The sequence below is a fragment of the Pongo pygmaeus genome, chromosome 20, assembly GCF_028885625.2.
Source record: "Pongo pygmaeus isolate AG05252 chromosome 20, NHGRI_mPonPyg2-v2.0_pri, whole genome shotgun sequence".
NCBI lineage: Eukaryota > Metazoa > Chordata > Mammalia > Primates > Hominidae > Pongo > Pongo pygmaeus.
In genome coordinates this window covers 39,616,090-39,635,949 of record NC_072393.2, presented here as the reverse complement: position 1 = coordinate 39,635,949, position 19,860 = coordinate 39,616,090, and the positions used below count along the sequence as shown (strand labels likewise).

Here is a 19,860-nt window from a genome sequence, read left to right as displayed (position 1 = left end):
TGCTGAGCACTCCTGCCTTCTGCTACATGAAGCACCATCATAGGAAAAAAAATTAGAGGCTGAGCCTACAACCTCCTCTGTGGCATCTTTATTGTTTTACATGGGATGTGAACAATGTGAACATGGGTCGGAAAAGTCAGCTGCACAAAAACACTTCAGCCAATTGTAACACAGAGGAAGCATACACATGGAGGGGCTGGGGTTAGGCTGGGGGAGACCAGCCTTCCCTGCTAAGGGCTCGTGGTCCAAGCCCACAACCAGAGGGTACTCTGGGTAGTGTCCAGGACCATGCAGTGCCAGCTCCGGGGAGGAGGGATGAGAAGAGAAAGAGGAGTCACAGAGGAGGCTGCGGCTGAGCACGAGTTTATTGGATTCTGGCCTCACGCTGCTGCTTGATGAAGTTGATGAGCCCATTGGTAGAAGCGTCGTGAGAGGTCACTTGAGCACTGCCATCAAGCTCAGGCTCAATTTTCTTAGCCAGCTGCTTTCCCAGCTCCACTCTGCCAAGAAGGGAAGGGAAGAGTAGTATGAGGAAGGCTCTAATGTTGCTACTGAAATCCCTGAGCCGACCCAAAGGTATTCCCGGCCCTCCCCTAAGTGAGCAACTCACCCCCACTGGTCAAAGCTGTTGATGTCCCAGATGATGCCCTGAACGAAGATCTTGTGCTCATACATGGCTGCAGAAGTGACAGACAGGGCACGTCAGGGCTCCACAAGCCCATTCCAACCTACCCCAAGCCAGGACCTTTCCCCTACTCACTCACCGACCAAGGCTCCAAGCATGAATGGTGTGAGCTTGGTGAACACAATAGAGTTGGTTGGGCGATTTCCTTCAAAGACCTGCAGAAAATACCAGGGAATGTCCCCAAGCGAGTCCTGATCCCTAAACCCCTTGAAGGGAAGCACACCCTGCCCCAGAGGCTGAGACATGCAGTTCTGTGAGGACAGGCCCTCCCACTCTGTAGGACAAGCCAGGCACACCCCAAGCCCCTGCGTGGTGCCATAGCTTCACACCTCCAACTCCAGCATGCACCCCAAAACCGAATGCAAAAGTGCTGACCTTATGTGGCAGCAGCCTCTCAAGGTCCTCTGGACTCTTGCCCGCGGCCTGGAGCTCCTTTCGGGCCTCCTCCGTCGATTTTCCCCTCATCAGGGCCTCCGTCTGGGCCAGGAAGTTGGCCAGGAGGATCTGATGAATGAGACATCAGTTATGCTTGAGAGCACTGTCTGGGCTTCAGGCAGAGGGACAAGACCGCCTGGCACTTCTCAGCAGGGGTCAGTCCCAGCCTGGGTCACTCACTGTATAGCTCAGTTGGAGCGAGGGGGACACATCCGATGACAACACAAGACAGGGAACAGTGATAACTGCTCTTTAAGAACTACACACCAGTGGCCAGGCGCGGTGGCTCACGCCTGTAATCCTGACACTTTGGGAGGCCGAGGCGGATGGACCACGAGGTCAGGAGCTCGAGACCAGCCTGACCAACATGGTGAAACCCCGTCTCTACTAAAAATACCAAAAAAAATTTAGCTGGGCATGGTGGTGCATGCCTGTAATCAGGCAGGAGGCTGAGGCAGGAGAATCACTTGAACCTGGGAGGCAGAGGGTGCAGTGAGCCGAGATCATGCCACTGCACTCCAGCCTGGGCGACAGACCTAGACTCCGTCTCAAAAAAAAAAAAAGAACTACACACTACTGCCACAGGTCCTGCTCACAATTTTACCAACATATATCTTTTAAGATCCTAAGAAGGTAGCTGGGCGTGGTGATGTGCAACTGTAATTCCAGCTACTCGGGAGGCTTAAGCACGAGAATCACTTGAACCCAGGAGGCTGAGGTTGCAGTGAGCTAAGGTCACACTACTGCACTCCAGCCGGGGCAACAAAGTGAAACAGTGTCTCGAAAAAAAAAGAAAAAAAATAATAATACTAAGATCCTAAGGAGGAAAGGCATCATCGCCCTGTTCTAGTAGAGCCTTGGGTTCCACAAGTCCACAGTGCTGGATCACAGAACTATAGACAGGAAGAATCAGAATTCAATCCAGCTCACTGACTCCCAAGATTGTGCTACCATAACCCTGTGCTGCTCTGCACACCTAAGACAAAGCACGATAAATTCTCTGAAGGAGTTCGAGGGAAGCTTGGGCAACATAGTGAGACTCCATCTCGACAAAAAATAAAAATAAAAAAATCAGCTGGGTGTGGTGGCATGTGCCTGTTCCCAGCTACTCAGGAAGCTGAGGTAGGAGGATTGCTTGAGCCCAGGAGGGTGAGGCTGCAGAGAGCCTGATTGTGCCACTGCACCCCAGCCTCGGCAACAGAGCAAGACTCTGTCTCTTTAAAAAAAAAAATGGCCAGGCATGGTGCACATCTGTGGTCCCAGCTACTCAGGAGGCTGAGATAAAAGGATTGCTTGAGCCCAGGAGTTCAAGGCTGTAGTGAGCTATGATTGGGCCACTGCACTCCAGCCTCAGCAACAGAGTGACATGCTATCTCTAAAATAAAAAAATAAAATAAACAAAAGGGGAGATTTTCCTGGATTATCTAGTAGCCCCAATCTAATCACACTGGCCCTTAAAAGTAAAAGAGGGCCGGGCACGGTGGCTCATGCCTGTAATCCCAAAACTTTGGGAGGCCGAGGCAGGAGAATCACTTGAGCCCAGGAGTTGGAGACCAGCCTAGGCAACATAGTGAAACTCGGTCTCTACAAAAAGTTTAACAGTTAGCCAGGCATGGTGGTGTGTGCCTGAAAGTCTCAGCTATTTGAGGGGCCAAGGCAAGAAGACTGCTTGAGCCTGGGACGTCGAGAAGCAGTGAACTGTGATCGTGCCACTGAAGTCCAGCCTAGACAATACAGCACGATGCTGTCACTTAGGGAATAAAAGAAAAATGTAGAAGAGGAAGGTAAACAAGTCAGTCAGAGAGATGCAACAGAAGTGGCAAGACAGAATCAAAGCTTCAGAGAAGGATTTCACCTGCCATTGCTGGTTCTGCAGTGAAAAGGCCCACAAGCTAGAGAATGCAGGTGACCTTTGAGAATCTGCGAATGACCTTCAGCCCACAGCAAGGAAGCTGGACTTCAGTTCTACAACCATAGAGAAATGAATTCTGCCAACCACCTGACAAGCATGGAAAAGGCCTTTCCCCTAAGGTCTCCAGAAAGAAACACAGTCCTGATGACACCTTGATTTCAGCCTGCAAGACTCTAAGCAGAGACACAGCAGGGCCTGCTGGATATCTGAGCTTCAAAAACTCTTCAGATAGGCCAGGCATGGTGGCTCATGCCTGTAATCCCAGCACTTAGGGAGGCCGAGGCAGGTGGATCACTTGAGGTCATGAGTTCAAGACCAGCCTGGCCAACACAGTGAAATCCCCCTCTACCAAAACTACAAAAATTAGCTGGCCATGGTGGTGAGTGCCTGTAGTCCCAGCTACTTGAGAGGCTGAGGCATAAGAATCACTTGAGGCCAGGAGGGGAAGGTCGCAGTGAGCCAAGATCGTGCCACTGCACTCCAGCCTGGGCGACAGAGCAAGACTCTGTCCCCCCTCCCTACCCCCAAAAAGAAGAGTGTTGTTTTAAGCCTCCATGTTTGTTATCATTTGTTACGGCAGGAATAGAAAACTAACGTGATTGCCAACCAATGCACCAAGTTTTCAGAGGTCTGGGAGCAATGTGAGCCAGACCCTCCAGATGGGGCCAGATGGGGGCTCTTACCTTGTGATGCAAACCCTTCCGTATGGGGTGCTGGGTCTGGACCGGGATGAGGAAGTCACAGGGTATCATCTTGGTGCCTGTGAAGGGCACTGTGGTCACCCACATGACCCCAGCCCATGGGAGCTAGCCATATGGCCTAGAGGAGGGCACTGACCTAAGTGAGATATCTCTTCTAGAAGATCCTTTCCCTCCCCAACATCACCCTTCCCAGGCCACAGGGGCCTACCTTGGTGGATGAGCTGGTAAAAAGCATGCTGGCCATTGGTCCCTGGCTCCCCCCACACAATGGGGCCTGTCTGGTGGTCCACACGGGTGCCAGATTTGGTGATGTATTTCCCATTGGACTCCATGTCGCCCTGGAAAAGGAACAGAAACCCAGTCCTTGGCAAAATGAAAGAACATTTGAAAAAAAAAAAGAGGCTGAATGCAGTGGCTCAAGCCTGTAATTCCAGCACTTTGGGAGGCCAAAGCGGGCGGATCACCTGAGGTTGGAAGTTTGAGACCAGCCTGACTAACATGGAGAAACCCTGTCTCTACTAAAAATACAAAATTAGCCAGGTGTGATGGCGCATGCCTGTAATCCCAGCTGCTTGGGAGGCTGAGGCAGGAGAATCGCTTGAACCCGGGAGGCAGAGGTTGTGGTGAGCCGAGATCTTGCCACTGCACTCCAGACTGGGCAACAAGAGCAAAACTCCATCTCAAAAAAAAAAAAAACCAAAAAAAGGAAAAGAAAAGAAAGAAAAAAAACCCAACCCTCTACCTGCAAGTCTTGATCCTTTACACACTGTACCCAAATCCTGCTCCTTCCTGCACCATGACCAAGTCCTGCCCAGATGCTCCCGGCAGACCCACCCTGCCCTGACCCCATGAGGTGGACCTGCACACGTGTCCACAGGCATGATCCCCTTCCTCCCCACACCAGTGAGGACACAGCCTCCCAACCTTTCCAGCTTAGGCCACTGTGCAGGAAGGACTCATGCCCAGGAAAAGGTGGGTCTGGAGGTCAGGCAAGGACCTCCCTAAAGACAAAATCGGTCACAAAATCAGCTCATTTCTTAAGGGAGAGCAGGCTGGGGTCCAGAGTGCACAGCTTCTTTTTTTCCCGAAGAGACAGAGTCTCACTCTGTCACCCAGGCTGGAGTACAGTGGTAGAATCATAGCTCACTGAAGCCTCAACCTCTTGGGCTCAAGCAAGCCTCTTGCCTCAGCCTCCCAAGTAGCTGGGACTATAGGTGCCGCACCACTATGCCCGGCTACTGTTAGTTTTTGTGGGTTTTTTTGTAGAGACTGGGCCTCACTATGTTGCCCAGGCTGGTCTTGAACTCCTGGGCTCAAGCAATCCCCCCTAGCCTCTGCCTCCCAAGGTGCTGGGATTGCAGGAATCAACCACCATGCCTGGCTAAGAGTACAGCCTTTGAGGGCTGTCACCACAACTAAACACTAGGCTTTGGGTACCCACCTGGGCCCTGGTCATGGCAACCCTCACCAAGGCAGCTGGGATTTGGGGAACCTTGGCCTCTCCTTCAGTCACAGGATTTGCTTCCAGGTGCTGGTGAAGCCTTCTGTACCTGCCCAAAGCAACTCAAGAGCTGCTGGACAGGGACTGGCTTTGTACTAAACAAAAGCAAGGATAGGGTCGGGCATGGTGGCTCATGCCTGTAATCCCAGCACTTTGGGAGGCCAAGGCAGGTGGATCACTTGAGGCCAGGAGTTCGAAACCAGCCTGGGCAACATAGTGGAAACCCCGTCTCCACTAAAAATACAAAAATTAGCCAGGCGAGGTGGTGCATGCCTGCAATCCCAGCTACTTGGGAGGCTGAGACACAGGAACTGCTTGAACTCAGGAAGCGGAGGTTGCAATGAGCCAAGATCGCGCCACTGCACTCCTGCCTGCGAAACAGAGTGAGAATGTGTTCAAAAAAAAAAAAGCAGGGACAGGTGTGGAAAAGCTTTCCGGGACATAATGTGACTAGGAGAGGGCCTGCTAAGCCTCTCGGGGGCTCTGGAGATCCCAAGGGAGAAGAGGGCCATATAGTCCAAAGAGGCTACCACAGACTAGATACACACTTGCTTTTCTGGAGGGATAAAGGCAGTACAGGCTATAAGGGATTCCAGCTTGCGGCCCCACCCTATGGCCAAATCCCACCTCCTCAGACATGGACAGACCCAGATCCTCATACCTGTACCAGATCCTTCCTCCCCAGATATTAACAGACCTAGGGCCTCATACCAGGGCTAGATCCTACATCCTCAGACTCTATGGCAGGCATGCATAGTGATGTGCAAGAAAGAAGTGACCCCAGCTGAGAAACATCCCCTGAGCCAAGCCAGGACCTCCCTAGCCAGGGCACCATGATCACCGGTCATGCCCCTCCCATGGTGATCAAACTCAGATGACACTCAAATGGAACCAACCTCAGTTACAAAGATTCATCCTGAGACAAGGAGCACAGATGGACCTTGGCCAGGCCCAAGGGCAATGGGGCAAAGAGCTCCTGGAGGAGCTGAAACCCAGGTTCCTAGACCTCCCAGACCCCCTACAAATCCTGCTGACTCCAAGGCCTGGCTTGGCAGCTGGTACCTGCTGGAAGTACGCAGCAAAGCGGTGCAGGTACTGGTCATAGGGCAGCATGGCATGTGTCTCACACCCAAAGCAGTTGATGTACCAGATACCCAGCAGGGCCAGCAAGACGGGGGCGTTCTTCTCCAGCGGCGTCGTGCGGAAGTGCTGGTCCTGAAACAGAAGCAGGGTGAGTGGGAGCTGAGCAGCTGCACGGGGAGGGGAGGGACAGGACAGTGGGGGAGAAAGCAGGGGACCAGGACCAACACACACGCCTCTGGCCAGCACTTGGCAGAGAACCAGCCTCAGCACTCACCATCCAGTGAGCCCCCGAGAGCAGCTGCTCGAAGTTGTCAAAACCTGTGACACAAAAGCAGAGTCAACAGAAGTGGCCACACCCTGCGTCCTGTGGGCAGTGGGCACAGCTCCTTCTGCAATGAAGGAAGGCTGCATGGAGAGCCAGAAGATATGACATGGGAGGACTCGGGCCTAGACAAAGCCCCTCCAGTGAGAGGTGGCCCTGAGTGCAGGGATCTGACTCTGCCTAGGATAAGAGAGAAACAGGACTGCAGTTGTGAGAGGCAAAGACGGGGGCCAACTTGCACAGGCAAAAAAACCCAGACCTTCCTTCTGGACATGAAATAAATATCCCAGCCAGCTGCAGAGAGGCCAGCAGCCTGTGAGGACAGCATGATGTTCAGGGACACGTAGCCCCCTACCCCGACCTTAGACTGCAACACTGTCTCCCACAGGGGCTGCAAGACACAGAAACACACTCACCCACGTGCAGGGCAATGGAGAGTCCGATGGCCGACCACAGCGAGTAGCGTCCTCCCACCCACTAGGAGAGACAGGACAAGGTGCTGAGGGAGGGCCGGCACACCCCGCCCCCCACCTCCTGCCAGAAACCCTGTCCCTGGTCTTGCACAGGGGCATCTCGGAGGGCCCTGGCCCAACCCACCTCCAGGAAGCAAGGCAGCAGGCAGGTGCTGGCAACACATGGGAAGACCAACAGGGCAGACCACACATGACTGACCACAGCCACAAGACAAACTAAAGAGCTTACCGTGGTCTTCCCTGAGATGTCAGGCCCTGTCTCTGCAGACACCAGCAGACCCAGGACCTCATACGTGTGCCAGGGCCCACCTCCTCAGACACGGACACACCCAGGGCCTCATACCTGTGCCAGGGCCCACCTCCTCAGACACGGACAGACCCCGGGCCTCATACCTGTGCCAGGGCCCACCTCCTCAGACACGGACACACCCAGATCCTCATACTCATACCAGATCCTACCTCCTCAGATATGGACAGACCCAGGGTCTCACACCCATGCCCAGCCTCACCTCCCCAGACACTGGCAGACCCAAGGCCTCATACCTGCACACAGCTTCAACTCTTTAGACATGGTCAGGCCCAGATGCTCACGCCTGTGCCAGATCCTACCTCCTCAGACATTGAAAAACCCAGATCCTCATACCTGTATGAGATCCTACCTCCTCAGATACTGACAGACCCAGATCCTCATACCAGGGCCAGATCCTACTTCTTCAGACACTAGAAGACACAGACCCTCCTACCAGGGCCAGATCCTATCTCCTCAAATACTGACAGACCCAGATCCTCATACCAGGGCCAGATCCAACCTCTTCAGACACTGACAGACTCAGGTCTTCATACCTGTATCAGATGCTACCTCCTCAGACATAGACCCAGATCCTAATACCTGTATCAGATACTACCTCCTCAGATACAGAGACATGAAGATCCTCACACCTGTACCAGATTCCTAACTCCTCAGACACTGACACACACACAGATCCTCATACCTGTACCAGATTCCTACCTCTTCAGATATTGACAGACTCAGATCCTCATAACGGGGCCAGATCCAACCTCCTCAGACATGAACAGACACAGATCCTCACACCTGTACCAGATCCTCCCTCTTCAGCCATGGGGGGGCGGGGGGACAAACCCAGATCCTCACACCTACACCAGATCCTACCTCCTCAGACACTGCAATACCCAAATAGTCATGCCTGTACGAGGTCGTACCTCCTGAGATACAGACAGACCTAAATCCTCAAACCTGTACCAGATTCCTACCTCCTCAGATATTGACAGAACCAGCTCCTCATAATGGTACGAGATTCTACCTCCTCAGACATGGACAGATCCAGATCCTCATACCAGGGCCAGACCCTACATCCTCAGATACTGACAGATCCAGATCCTCATACCAGGGCCAGATCCTACCTTCTCTGACACTGACAGACCCAGATCCTTATAAGTGCACCAGATCCTCCCTCCTAAGACAGGAACAGACCAAGATCCTCATACTCATGCCAGATCCTCCCTCCTGAGATATGGACAGACCCAGAACCTACCTCCTCAGACATGGAGAGACCCAGATCCTCATAACAGGGCCAGGTCCTACCTTCTCAGACACTGACAGACCCAGATCCTCATACTTGTACCAGATTCCTACCTGCTCAGATATTGAAAGACCCACATCCTCAAACCAGGGCCAGATCCTACCTTCTCAGACATTGAAAAACCTAGATCCTTATATCTATGCCAGATCCTACCTCCTCAGACATGGACAGACCCAGAGCCTCTCACCTGTACCACAGCCTACCTCCTAAGACATTGACAGACTCAGATCCTCATACCAGGGCCAGATCCTACTTCCTCAGATATTGACAGATCCAGATCCTTATACCCATGCTCAGATACTACCTCTTCAGATACTGACAGACCCAGATCCTCATAATCCTAATGGGCCAGATCCTACCTTCTCAGACATGAACAGACCCAGATCCTTATACCTGCTCCAGATCCTACCTCCGCAGACATGAACTGACGCAGATCCTCATACTCATGCCAGATCCTACCTCCTCAGACACGGACAGACTCAGATCCTACCTCCTCAGATATGGAGAGATCCACATCATACCAGAGCCAGGTCCTACCTCCTCAGATATTGAAAGATGCAGATATATCATATGTGTACCAGATTCCTACCGCCTCCAACACTGACAGACCCAGATCCTCATGCCTGTAACAGATTCCTATCTCCACAGACATAGAGAGACCCTGATCCTCATACCTGTACTAGATTCCTACCTCCTCAGATATTGAAAGACCCAGATCATCATACCAGGGCCAGATCCTAACTTCTCAGACATTGATAGACCCAGATCCTTCTATTTGTGCCAGATCCTACCTCCTCAGACATGGACAGACCCAGATCCTAATACCTGCATCAAATCCTACCTCCTCAGACATGATCCTACATGAACAGACCCAGATCCTTGTATCTGTAGCAGATTCCTACCTTCTCACACATGGAGAGACCCAGATCCTTATATCTGTACCAGATCCTACCTCCTCAGAGATGGATAGACCCAGATCCTCACATCTGTATCAGATCCTACCTCCAGACATGGAGAGACCCAAATCCTAACACCTGTACCACATCCTACCTCCTCAGACATTGACAGACACAGATCCTCATGCAAGGGCCAGATCCTACCTCCTCAGATACTGGCAGTCCCAGATCCTTCTACCCACACCCAGATCCTACCTCCTCAGACACTGACAGACCAAGTTCTTCATGATCCTCACACCAGGGCCAGATCCTACCTGCTCAGACACTGACAGACCTACATCCTTATAAGCCTCATACCAGGGCCAGATCCTACCTCCTCAGACACTGACGGACCCAGATCCTCACACATGTACTAGATTCATACCTCCTCAGATATTGACAGACCCAGATCCTTATATCTGCGCCAGATCCTACCTCTGCAGACATGAACAGAGCCAAATCCTCATAGTCCTGCCAGATCCTACCTCCGCAGACATGGACAGACCCAGACCCTACCTCCTCAGACATGGAGAGGCACAGATCCGCATACCAGGGCCAGGTCTTATCCCTTCATACATTGAGAGACCCAGATCCTCATGCCGGTAACAGATTCCTACCACCTCAGACATGAAGAGACTCAGATCCACATACCTGTACTAGATTTGTACCTCCTCAGATATTGAAAGACCCAGATCCTCAAACCAGGGCCAGATTCTATCTTCTCAGACATTGAAAGACCTAGATCCTTATATCTGAGCCAGATCCTACCTCCTCAGACATGGACAGACCCAGATCCTCACAACTCTACCAGTTCCTACTTACTCATACATGGAGAGACTCATATCCTAACACCTGTACCACAGCCTACCTGCCTATCTGAGACACTGACAGACTCAGATCCTCATACCAGAGCCAGATCCTACCTCCTCAGATACTGACAGACCCAGATCCTCATAATCTTAATGGGCCAGATCTTACCTTCCTCAGACATGAACAGACCCAGATCCTCATACCAAGGCCAGATCCTACCTTCTCAAACACTGACAGACCCAGATCCTCATATCTGTACCAGATCCAACCTCCTCAAACATGGAGAGACCCAGATCCTCATACTAGCACCAGATTCCTACCTCCTCAGATACTGAAAGACCCAGATCCTCATACCAGGGCCAGATCCTACCTTCTCAGACATTGAAAGATCCAGATCCTTATACCTGCTCCAGATCCTACCGCTGCAGACATGGACAGACCCAGATCCTCATACTCATGCCAGATCCAACCTCCTCAGACACGGGCACACCCAGATCCTACCTCCTCAGACATGGAGAGACCCAGATCCTCATATCAGGGCCAGGTCCTATCTCCTCAGACATTGACAGATGCAGATCCTCATATGTGTACCAGATTCCTACCTCCTCAAACACTGACAGGCCCAGATCGTCATACCAGGGAGAGATCTTACATCCTTTCACATTGATAGACCCAGATCCTCATGCCTATAACAGACTCCTACCTCCTCAGTTATGAAGAGACCCAGATCTTCATACCTGTACCAAATTCCTACCTCCTCAGATACTGAAAGACCCAGATCCTCATACTAGGGCCAGATCCTACATTCTCAGACATTGATAGACCCAGATCCCTATAATTGCGCCATCCTACCTCCTGAGACATGAACAGACCCAGATCCTTATATCTGTGCCAGATACTACCTCCTCAGACATGGACAGACCCAGATCCTCATACCTGTACCAGATCCTACCTCCTCAGAAATTGACAGACTCAGATCCTCATACCACAGCCAGATCCTACCTCCTCAGATACTGACATATACAGATCCTTATACCCGCACCCAGATACTACCTCTTCAGATACTGACAAACCCAGATCCTCAAAATCCTAATGGGCCAGATCCTACCATTTCAGACATGGATAGACCCAGATCCTCATAACAGGACCAAATCCTACCTCCGCAGACACCGACAGACCCAGATCCTCATACCTGTACCACAGCCAACCTTCTCAGACATGGAGAGACCCAGATCCTCATACCTGTACTAGATTCATACCTCCTCAGATATTGACAGACCCAGATCCTCATACCAAGGCCAGAGCCTAACTTCGCAGACATTAAAAGACCCAGATGCTTATATCTGCGCCAAATTCTACTTCCCCAGACATGGACAGAGCCAGATCCTCATACTCATGCCAGATCCTACCTCCTCAGACATGGACAGACCCAGATCCTACCTCCACAGACATGAAGAGACCCAGATCCTCATACCAGGGCCAGGTCCTACCTCCTCAGATGTGGGCAGACCAAGAAACTAATATGTGTACCAAATCCTACCTCCTCAGACATGAACAGACCCAGATCCTCACACATGTACCAGATCCCACCTCCTCAGACATTTACAGACTCAGATCCTCATACCAGGGCCAGATCCTACCTCCTCAGATACTCACTGCCAGATCCTTGTACTGGCACCCAGATACTACCTCATCAGATACTGAGAGACTCAGATGTTTGTAATCCTCATATCACAGTCAGATCCTACCTTCTCAGACATGGACAGACCCCGATCCTCATACTGGGGCCAGATCCTACCTCCTTAGACAATGACAGACCCAGATCCTCATACCTGTATCCGCACCCAGATCCTGCCTCCTCAGATACTGACAGACCCAAATCCTCATAAGCCTCATAACCAGGGCCAGATCCTACCTTCTCAGACATGGACAGACCCAGATCCTCATACCGGGGCCAGATCGTACCTCCTCAGATATAGACAGACACAGATCTTCACACCTGTACCAGATCCTACCTCCTCAGACATAGACAGACCCAGATCCTCATACCTGTACCAGATCCTACTTCCTCAGAGATGGAGAGACCCAGATCCTCATACCTGTACTAGATTTGTACCTACTCAGATACTGACAGACCCAGATCCTCGTACCAAGGCCAGATCCTACCTTCTGAGACATTGAAAGACCCAGATCCTTATATCTGCACCAGATCCTACTTCCACAGACATAGACAGACCCAGATCCTACCTTCTCAAACATGAAGAGACCCAGATCCGCATACCAGGGCCAGGTCCTACCTCCTCAAACATTGACAGACCCAGATCCTCATGCCTGTAACAGTTTCCTACCTCCTCAGACATGAAGAGACCCAGATCCGTATACCACAGCCAGGTCCTACCTCCTCAGACACTGACAGACCCAGATCCTCATACCTGTACCAGATTCCTACCTCCTCAGATATGCAAAGACCGAGATCCTCAAACAAGGGCCAGATCCTACCTTCTCAGACATTAAAAGACCTAGATCCTGATATCCATGCCAGATACGACCTCCTCAGACATGGACAGACCCAGATCCGAATACATGCAGCAAATCCTACCTCCTCAGACACGAACACACCCAGATCCTTATATCTGTACCAGATTCCTAACTCCTTAGACATGGACAGACCCAGATCCCAATACCTGTACCAGATCCTACTTCCTGAGACATGGAGAGACCCAGATCTTCACACCAGTACCACATCCTACCTCCTCAGACATGGACACTCAGATCCTCATACCTGGGCCAGATCCTATCTCCTCAGACAATGACAGATCCAGATCATTATACCCGCACCCAGATCCTACCTCCTCAGATACTGACAGTACCAGATCTTTATACCTGCACCCACATCCTACCTCCTCAGATACTGACAGACCCAGATCCTCATAATCCTAATGGGTCAGATCCTACCTTCTCAGACAAGGACAGACCAAGATACCCATACCAGGGCAAGATCCTATCTCCTCAGACACTGACAGACCCAGATCCTCATACCTGTACCAGATTCAACCCCCTCAGAGATGGAGAGATCCACGTCCTCACACGAGGGCCAGATTCCTACCTCCTCAGATATTGACAGACCCAGATCCTCATACCAGGGCCAGATCCTACCCTCTCAGACACTGAAAGACCCAGATCCTTATACCTGCTCCAGATCCTACCTCCGCAGACGTGGACAGACCCAGATCCTCATACACATGCCAGATCCTACCTCCTCAGACATGGACAGATCCAGATCCTACCTTCTCAGACACGGGGAGACACAGATCATCATACCAGGCCAGATCGTACCCCTTCACACATTGACAGACCCAGATCCTCATATCTGTAACAGATTCTTCCCTCCTCAGACATGGGGAGACCCAGATCCTCATACCTGTACTAGATTCCTACCTCTTCAGATACTGAAAGACTCAGATCCTCATACCAGGGCCAGATCCTACCTTCTCAAACATAAAAAGACCCAGATCCTTATGCCTGCTCCAGATCCTAACTCCTCAGACATGGACAGACCCAGATCTTCACACTTGTACCAGATCCTCAAACCTGTACCAGATCCTACCTCCTCAGATATAAACAGACCCAGATCCTCACACTTGTACCAGATCCTACCTCCAGACTTGGAGAGACCCAGATCTTCATACCTGTATCAGATTCGTACCTCCTCAGATATTGAACGACCCAGATCCTCAAACCAAGGCCAGATCCTACCTCCTCAGATACTGACAGATCCAGATCCTTATACCCGCACCCAGATCCTACCTCCTCAGATACTGACAGTCTCAGATCCTCATAATCCTCCTATCAGGGCCAGATCCTACCTTCTCAGACATGGACAACCCAGAGCCTCATACGGGGGCCAGATCCTACTTCCTCAGACCCTGATAGACCCAGATCCTCATACCTGTACCCGCAGCTAGATCCCATCTCCTCAGATACTGACAGACCCAAATCCTCATAAGTCTCATACCAGGGGCAGATCCTACCTCCTCAGACACTGACAGAACCAGATCCTCCAACCTGTACCAGATTCCTATCTCCTCAGACATAGACAGACCTAGATCCTCACACTTGTACCATATCCTACCCCCTCGGACCCAGATCCTCATACCTGTACTAGATTCGTACGTCCTCAGATACTGACAAACTCAGATCCTCATACCAAGGCCAGATCCTACCTTGTCAGACATTGAAAGACCCAGATCCTTTTATATCTGTGCCAGATATAGTTATGCCAGATCCTACCTCCGCAGACATGAAAAGACCCAGATCCTACCTCCACAGACATGAAGAGACCCAGTTCTGCATACCAGGGCCAGGTCCTACCTCCTCTGACATTCACAGACCCAGATCCTCATGCCTGTAACAGATTCTTACCTCCTCAGAAATGAAAGGACCCAGATCTGTATACCAGGGCAAGGTCCTACCCCCTCAGACTTGACAGACCCAGATCATCATACCTGTACCAGATTCCTACCTCCTCAGATATTGAAAGACCTAGATCCTCAAACGAGGGACAGATCCTACCTTCTCAGACATTAAAAGACCTAGATCCTTATATCTGTGCCAGATCCTACCTCCTCAGACACGGACAGACCCAGATCCTAATACATACACCAAATCCTACCTCCTCAGACATGAACACACCTAGATCCTCATACCTGTACCAGATCCTACTTCCTGAGACATGGAGAGACCCAGATCTTCACATCTCTACCAGACCCTACCTCCTCAGACATGGACAGACTCAGATCCTCATACCAGGGCCACATCTTACCTCCTAAGACACTGACAGATCCAGATCCTTATACCTGCACCCGGATCCTACCGCCTAAGATACTGACAGACCCAGATCCTCATAATCCTAATGGGCCAGATCCTACCTTCTCAGACATGGACAGACCCAGATACTCTTACCAGGGTCAGATCCTACCTCCTCAGACAATGACAGACTCAGATCCTCATACCTGTACCAGATTCAACCCCCTCAGAGATGGAGAGACCCACATCCTCATACGAGAGCCAGATTCCTACCTCCTCAGATATTGAAAGATCCCAATCCTCATACCAGGGCCAGATCTTACCTCTTCACACATTGACAGAACCAGATCTTCATGCCTACAACAGATTCCTATGTTCTCAGACGTGGAGAGACCCAGATACTCATACCTGTACTAGATTCCTACCTCCTCAGATATTGAAAGACTCAGATCCTCATGCCAGGGCCCCATCCTACCTTCTCAGATATGGTCAGACTCAGATCCTCATACTCATCCCAGATCCTACCTCTGCAGACATGGACAGACCCAGATCCTCATACTCATGCCAGATCCTACCTCCTCAGACATGGGGAGACACAGATCCTCATACCAGGGCCAGATCTTATCTCTTCACACATTGACAGACCCAGATCTTCATGCCTATTACAGATTCCTACCTTCTCAGACATGGAGAGACCCTGATACTCATACCTGTACTAGATTCCTACCTTCTCAGATATTGACAGACTCAGATCCTCATACCACGGCCAGATCCTACCTTCTCAGATATTGAAAGATCCAGATCCTTATATCTGTGTGAGATCCTACCTCCTCAGACATGGACAGACCCAGATCCTCATACTCATGCCAGATCCTACGTCCTCAGATATGGACAGGCCCAGATCCTCATACTTGTACCAGATCCTACCTGCTCAGACATAGAGAGACCCAGATCTTCACACTTGTACCACATCCTACCTCCTCAGACATTGACAGACTCAGATCCCCATACCAGCACAGATCCTACCTCCTCAGATACTGACAGATCCAGATCCTTATACTGACACCCAGATGCTACCTCCTCAGACACTGATAGACTCGATCCTCATACCAGCACCAGATCCTACCTCCTCAGACACTGACAGACTCAATCCTCATACCAGGGCCAGATCCTACCTTCTCAGACATGGTCAGACCCAGATCTTCACACCTGTGCCAGATCCTACCTCCTTGGACATAGACAGACCCAGATCCTCATACCTGTACCAGATTCGTACCTCCTCAGATATTGACAGACCCAGATCCTCATACCTGTACCAGCTCCTACTTCCTCAGACATGGAGAGACCCAGATCCTCATACCTGCACCAGATCCTACCTCTGCAGACATGGACAGACCCAGATCCTCATACTCATGCCAGATCCTACCTCCTCAGACACAGGCAGATCCAGATCCTACCTCCTCAGACATGGGGAGACACAGATCTTCATACCAGGGCCAGATCTTATCTCTTCACACATTGACAGACGCAGATCTTCAGGCCTGTAACAGATTCCTACCTCTTCCAACATGGAGAGACCCAGATCCTCATACCTGTACTAGATTCCTACCTCCTCAGATATTGAAAGACTCAGATCCTCATACCAGGGCCAGATCCTACCTTCTCAAACATTGAAAGACCCAGATCCTTGTATCTGCTCCAGATCCTACCTCCTCAGACATGGACACACCCAGATCCTTACACTTGTACCAGATCCTACCTGCTCAGACACAGAGAGACCCAGATCCTCACACCTGTACAGATCCTACCTCCTCAGATATAAACAGACCCAGATCCTCACACTTGTACCAGATCCTACCTCCAGACATGGAGAGAACCAGATCTTCATACCTGTATCAGATTTGTACCTCCTCAGATATTGAACGACCCAGATCCTCAAACCAAGGCCAGTCCTACCTCCTCAGATACTGACAGATCCAGATCCACCTCCTCAGACACTGACAGACTCAATCCTCATACCAGCACCAGATCCTACCTCCTCAGACACTGATAGATTCGATCCTCATACCAGCACCAGATCCTACCTCCTCAGACACTGACAGACTCGATCCTCATACCAGCGCCAGATCCTACCTCCTCAGATACTGACAGATCCAGATCCTTATACTGGCACCCAGATCCTACCTCCTCAGATACTGACAGACCCAGATCCTCATAATCCTATCAGAGCCAGATCCTACCTTCTCAGATATGAGCAACCCAGAGCCTCATACGGGGGCCAGATCCTATCTCCTCAGACACTGACACACCCATATCCTCATACCTTTACTCGCACCCAGATCCTACCTCCTCAGATACTGACAGACCTAAATCCTCATAAGCCTCATACCAGGGCCAGATCCTACCTTCTCAGATATGGACAGACCCAGATCCTCATACCACGGCCAGATCCTACCTCCTCACAAATTGACAGACCCAGATCCTCATACCTGTACCAGATCCTACTTCCTCAGACATGGAGAGACCCAGATCCTTATACCAGGACACGATCTTACCTCCTAAGACACTGATAGTTCCATATCCTTATACCTGCACCCGGATCCTACCTCCTCAGATACTGACAGACCCAGATCCGCACACCTGTACCAGATCCTACTTCCCCAGACATGGAGAGACCTAGATCCTTATACCAGGGCAAGATCTTACCTCCTAAGACACTGACAGATCCAGATCCTTATACCTGCACCCGGATCCTACCTCCTCAGTTACTGACAGACCCAGATCCACATAATCCTAATGGGCCAGATCCTACCTTCTCAGACAAGGACAGACCCAGATACCCATACCAGGATCAGATTCTACCTCTTCAGACACTGACAGACCCAGATCTCATACCTGTACCAGATTCAACCCCCTCAGAGATGGAGAGACCCACATCCTCATACAAGGGCCAGATTCCGACCACTTCAGATATTGACAGACCCAGATCCTCATACCAGGGCCAGATCCTACCTTCTCAGACATTGAAAGACCCGGATCCTTATACCTGCTCCATATCCTACCGCTGTAGACACGGACAAACCCAGATCCTCATACTCATGCCAAATCCTACCTCCTAAGACATGGGCAGACCCAGAGGCTACCTCCTCAGACATGGGTAGACACAGATCCTCATACCAGGGCCAGATCTTATCTCTTCACACATTGACAGACCCAGATCTTCATGCCTATAACAGATTTCTACCTTCTCAGACATGGAGAGACCCAGATACTCATACCTGTACTAGATTCCTACCTCCTCAGATATTCAAAGACTCAGATCCTCATACCAGGGCCAGATCCTACCTTCTCAGACATTGAAAGATCCAGATCCTTATATCTGTGCCAGATCCTACCGCCCCAGATGTGGACAGACCCAGATCCTCACACTCATGCCAGATCCTACCTCCTCAGACATGGACAGGCCCTGATCCTCACACTTTTACCAGATCCTACCTGCTCAGACATGAGACCCAGATCTTCACACTTGTACCAGATCCTACCTCCTCAGACATTGACAGACTCAGATCCTCATACCAACGCCAGATCCCACCTCCTCAGATACTGACAGATCCAGATCCTTATACCGGCACCCAGATCATATCTCCTCAGATACTGACAGTCCCAGATCCTCATAATCCTCCCATTAGGGCCAGATCTTACTGTCTCAGACATGAGCAACCCAGGGCCACATCCTACCTCCTCAGACACTGACAAAACAGATCCTCAGACCTGTACCTGTACCCAGATCCTACCTCCTCAGATACTGACAGATCCAAATCCTCATAAGCCTCATACCAGGGCCAGATCCTACCTTCTCAGACATGGTCAGACCCAGATCCTCATACCAGGGCCAGATCCTACCTCTTCAGACACTGACAGACCCAGATCCTCATACCTGTACCTGATCCTACTTCCTCAGACATCGAGAGACCCAGATCCTCATACCTGCGCCAGATCCTACCTCTGCAGACACAGACAGACCCAGATCCTCATACTCATGCCAGATCCTACCTCCTAAGACATGGGTAGACCCAGATGCTACCTCCTCCGACATGGGGAGACACAGATCCATCATACCAGGGCCACATCTTATATCTTCACACATTGACAGACCCATATCTTCATGCCTGTAACAGATTCCTACCTCTTCAGACATGGAGACCCAGATCCTCATACCTATACTAGATTCCTACCTCCTCAGATATTGAAAGACTCAGATCCTCAAACCAGGGCCAGATCCTACCTTCTCAGACACTGAAAGACCCAGATCCTTATACCTGCTCCAGATCCTACCTCCTCAGATATGGACAGACCCATATCCTCACACTGGTACCAGATCCTACCTGCTCAGACATAGAGAGACCCAGATCCTCACAACTGTACCAGATCCTACCTCCTCAGACACTGACAGACTCGATCCTCATACCAGCACCAGATCCTACCTCCTCAGACACTGACAGATCCAGATCCTTATACCGGCACCCAGATCCTGCCTCTTCAGATACTGACAGATCCAGATCCTCATAATCCTCCTATCAGGGCCAGATCCTACCT

At 50.8% G+C, this 19,860-nt stretch overlaps 1 protein-coding gene across 1 annotated transcript in view; it reads right to left on the bottom strand.

The window, feature by feature from the left end:
* Positions 1-73: 73 nt before the first annotated feature.
* The window catches only part of GPI (glucose-6-phosphate isomerase), a 52,542-nt gene continuing 32,755 nt past the window's right edge, over positions 74-19,860 (bottom strand). Inside the window, exons 10-18 of the mRNA XM_054462889.2 lie at positions 7,056-7,116; positions 6,592-6,635; positions 6,297-6,449; positions 3,942-4,071; positions 3,716-3,792; positions 1,061-1,189; positions 765-840; positions 611-677; positions 74-500 (exon numbers count right to left, since the gene is read on the bottom strand). Coding sequence (XP_054318864.1) covers positions 365-500; positions 611-677; positions 765-840; positions 1,061-1,189; positions 3,716-3,792; positions 3,942-4,071; positions 6,297-6,449; positions 6,592-6,635; positions 7,056-7,116 — 873 coding nt within the window. The 3' untranslated portion in view covers positions 74-364. The remainder of the gene's footprint in view (positions 501-610; positions 678-764; positions 841-1,060; positions 1,190-3,715; positions 3,793-3,941; positions 4,072-6,296; positions 6,450-6,591; positions 6,636-7,055; positions 7,117-19,860) is intronic.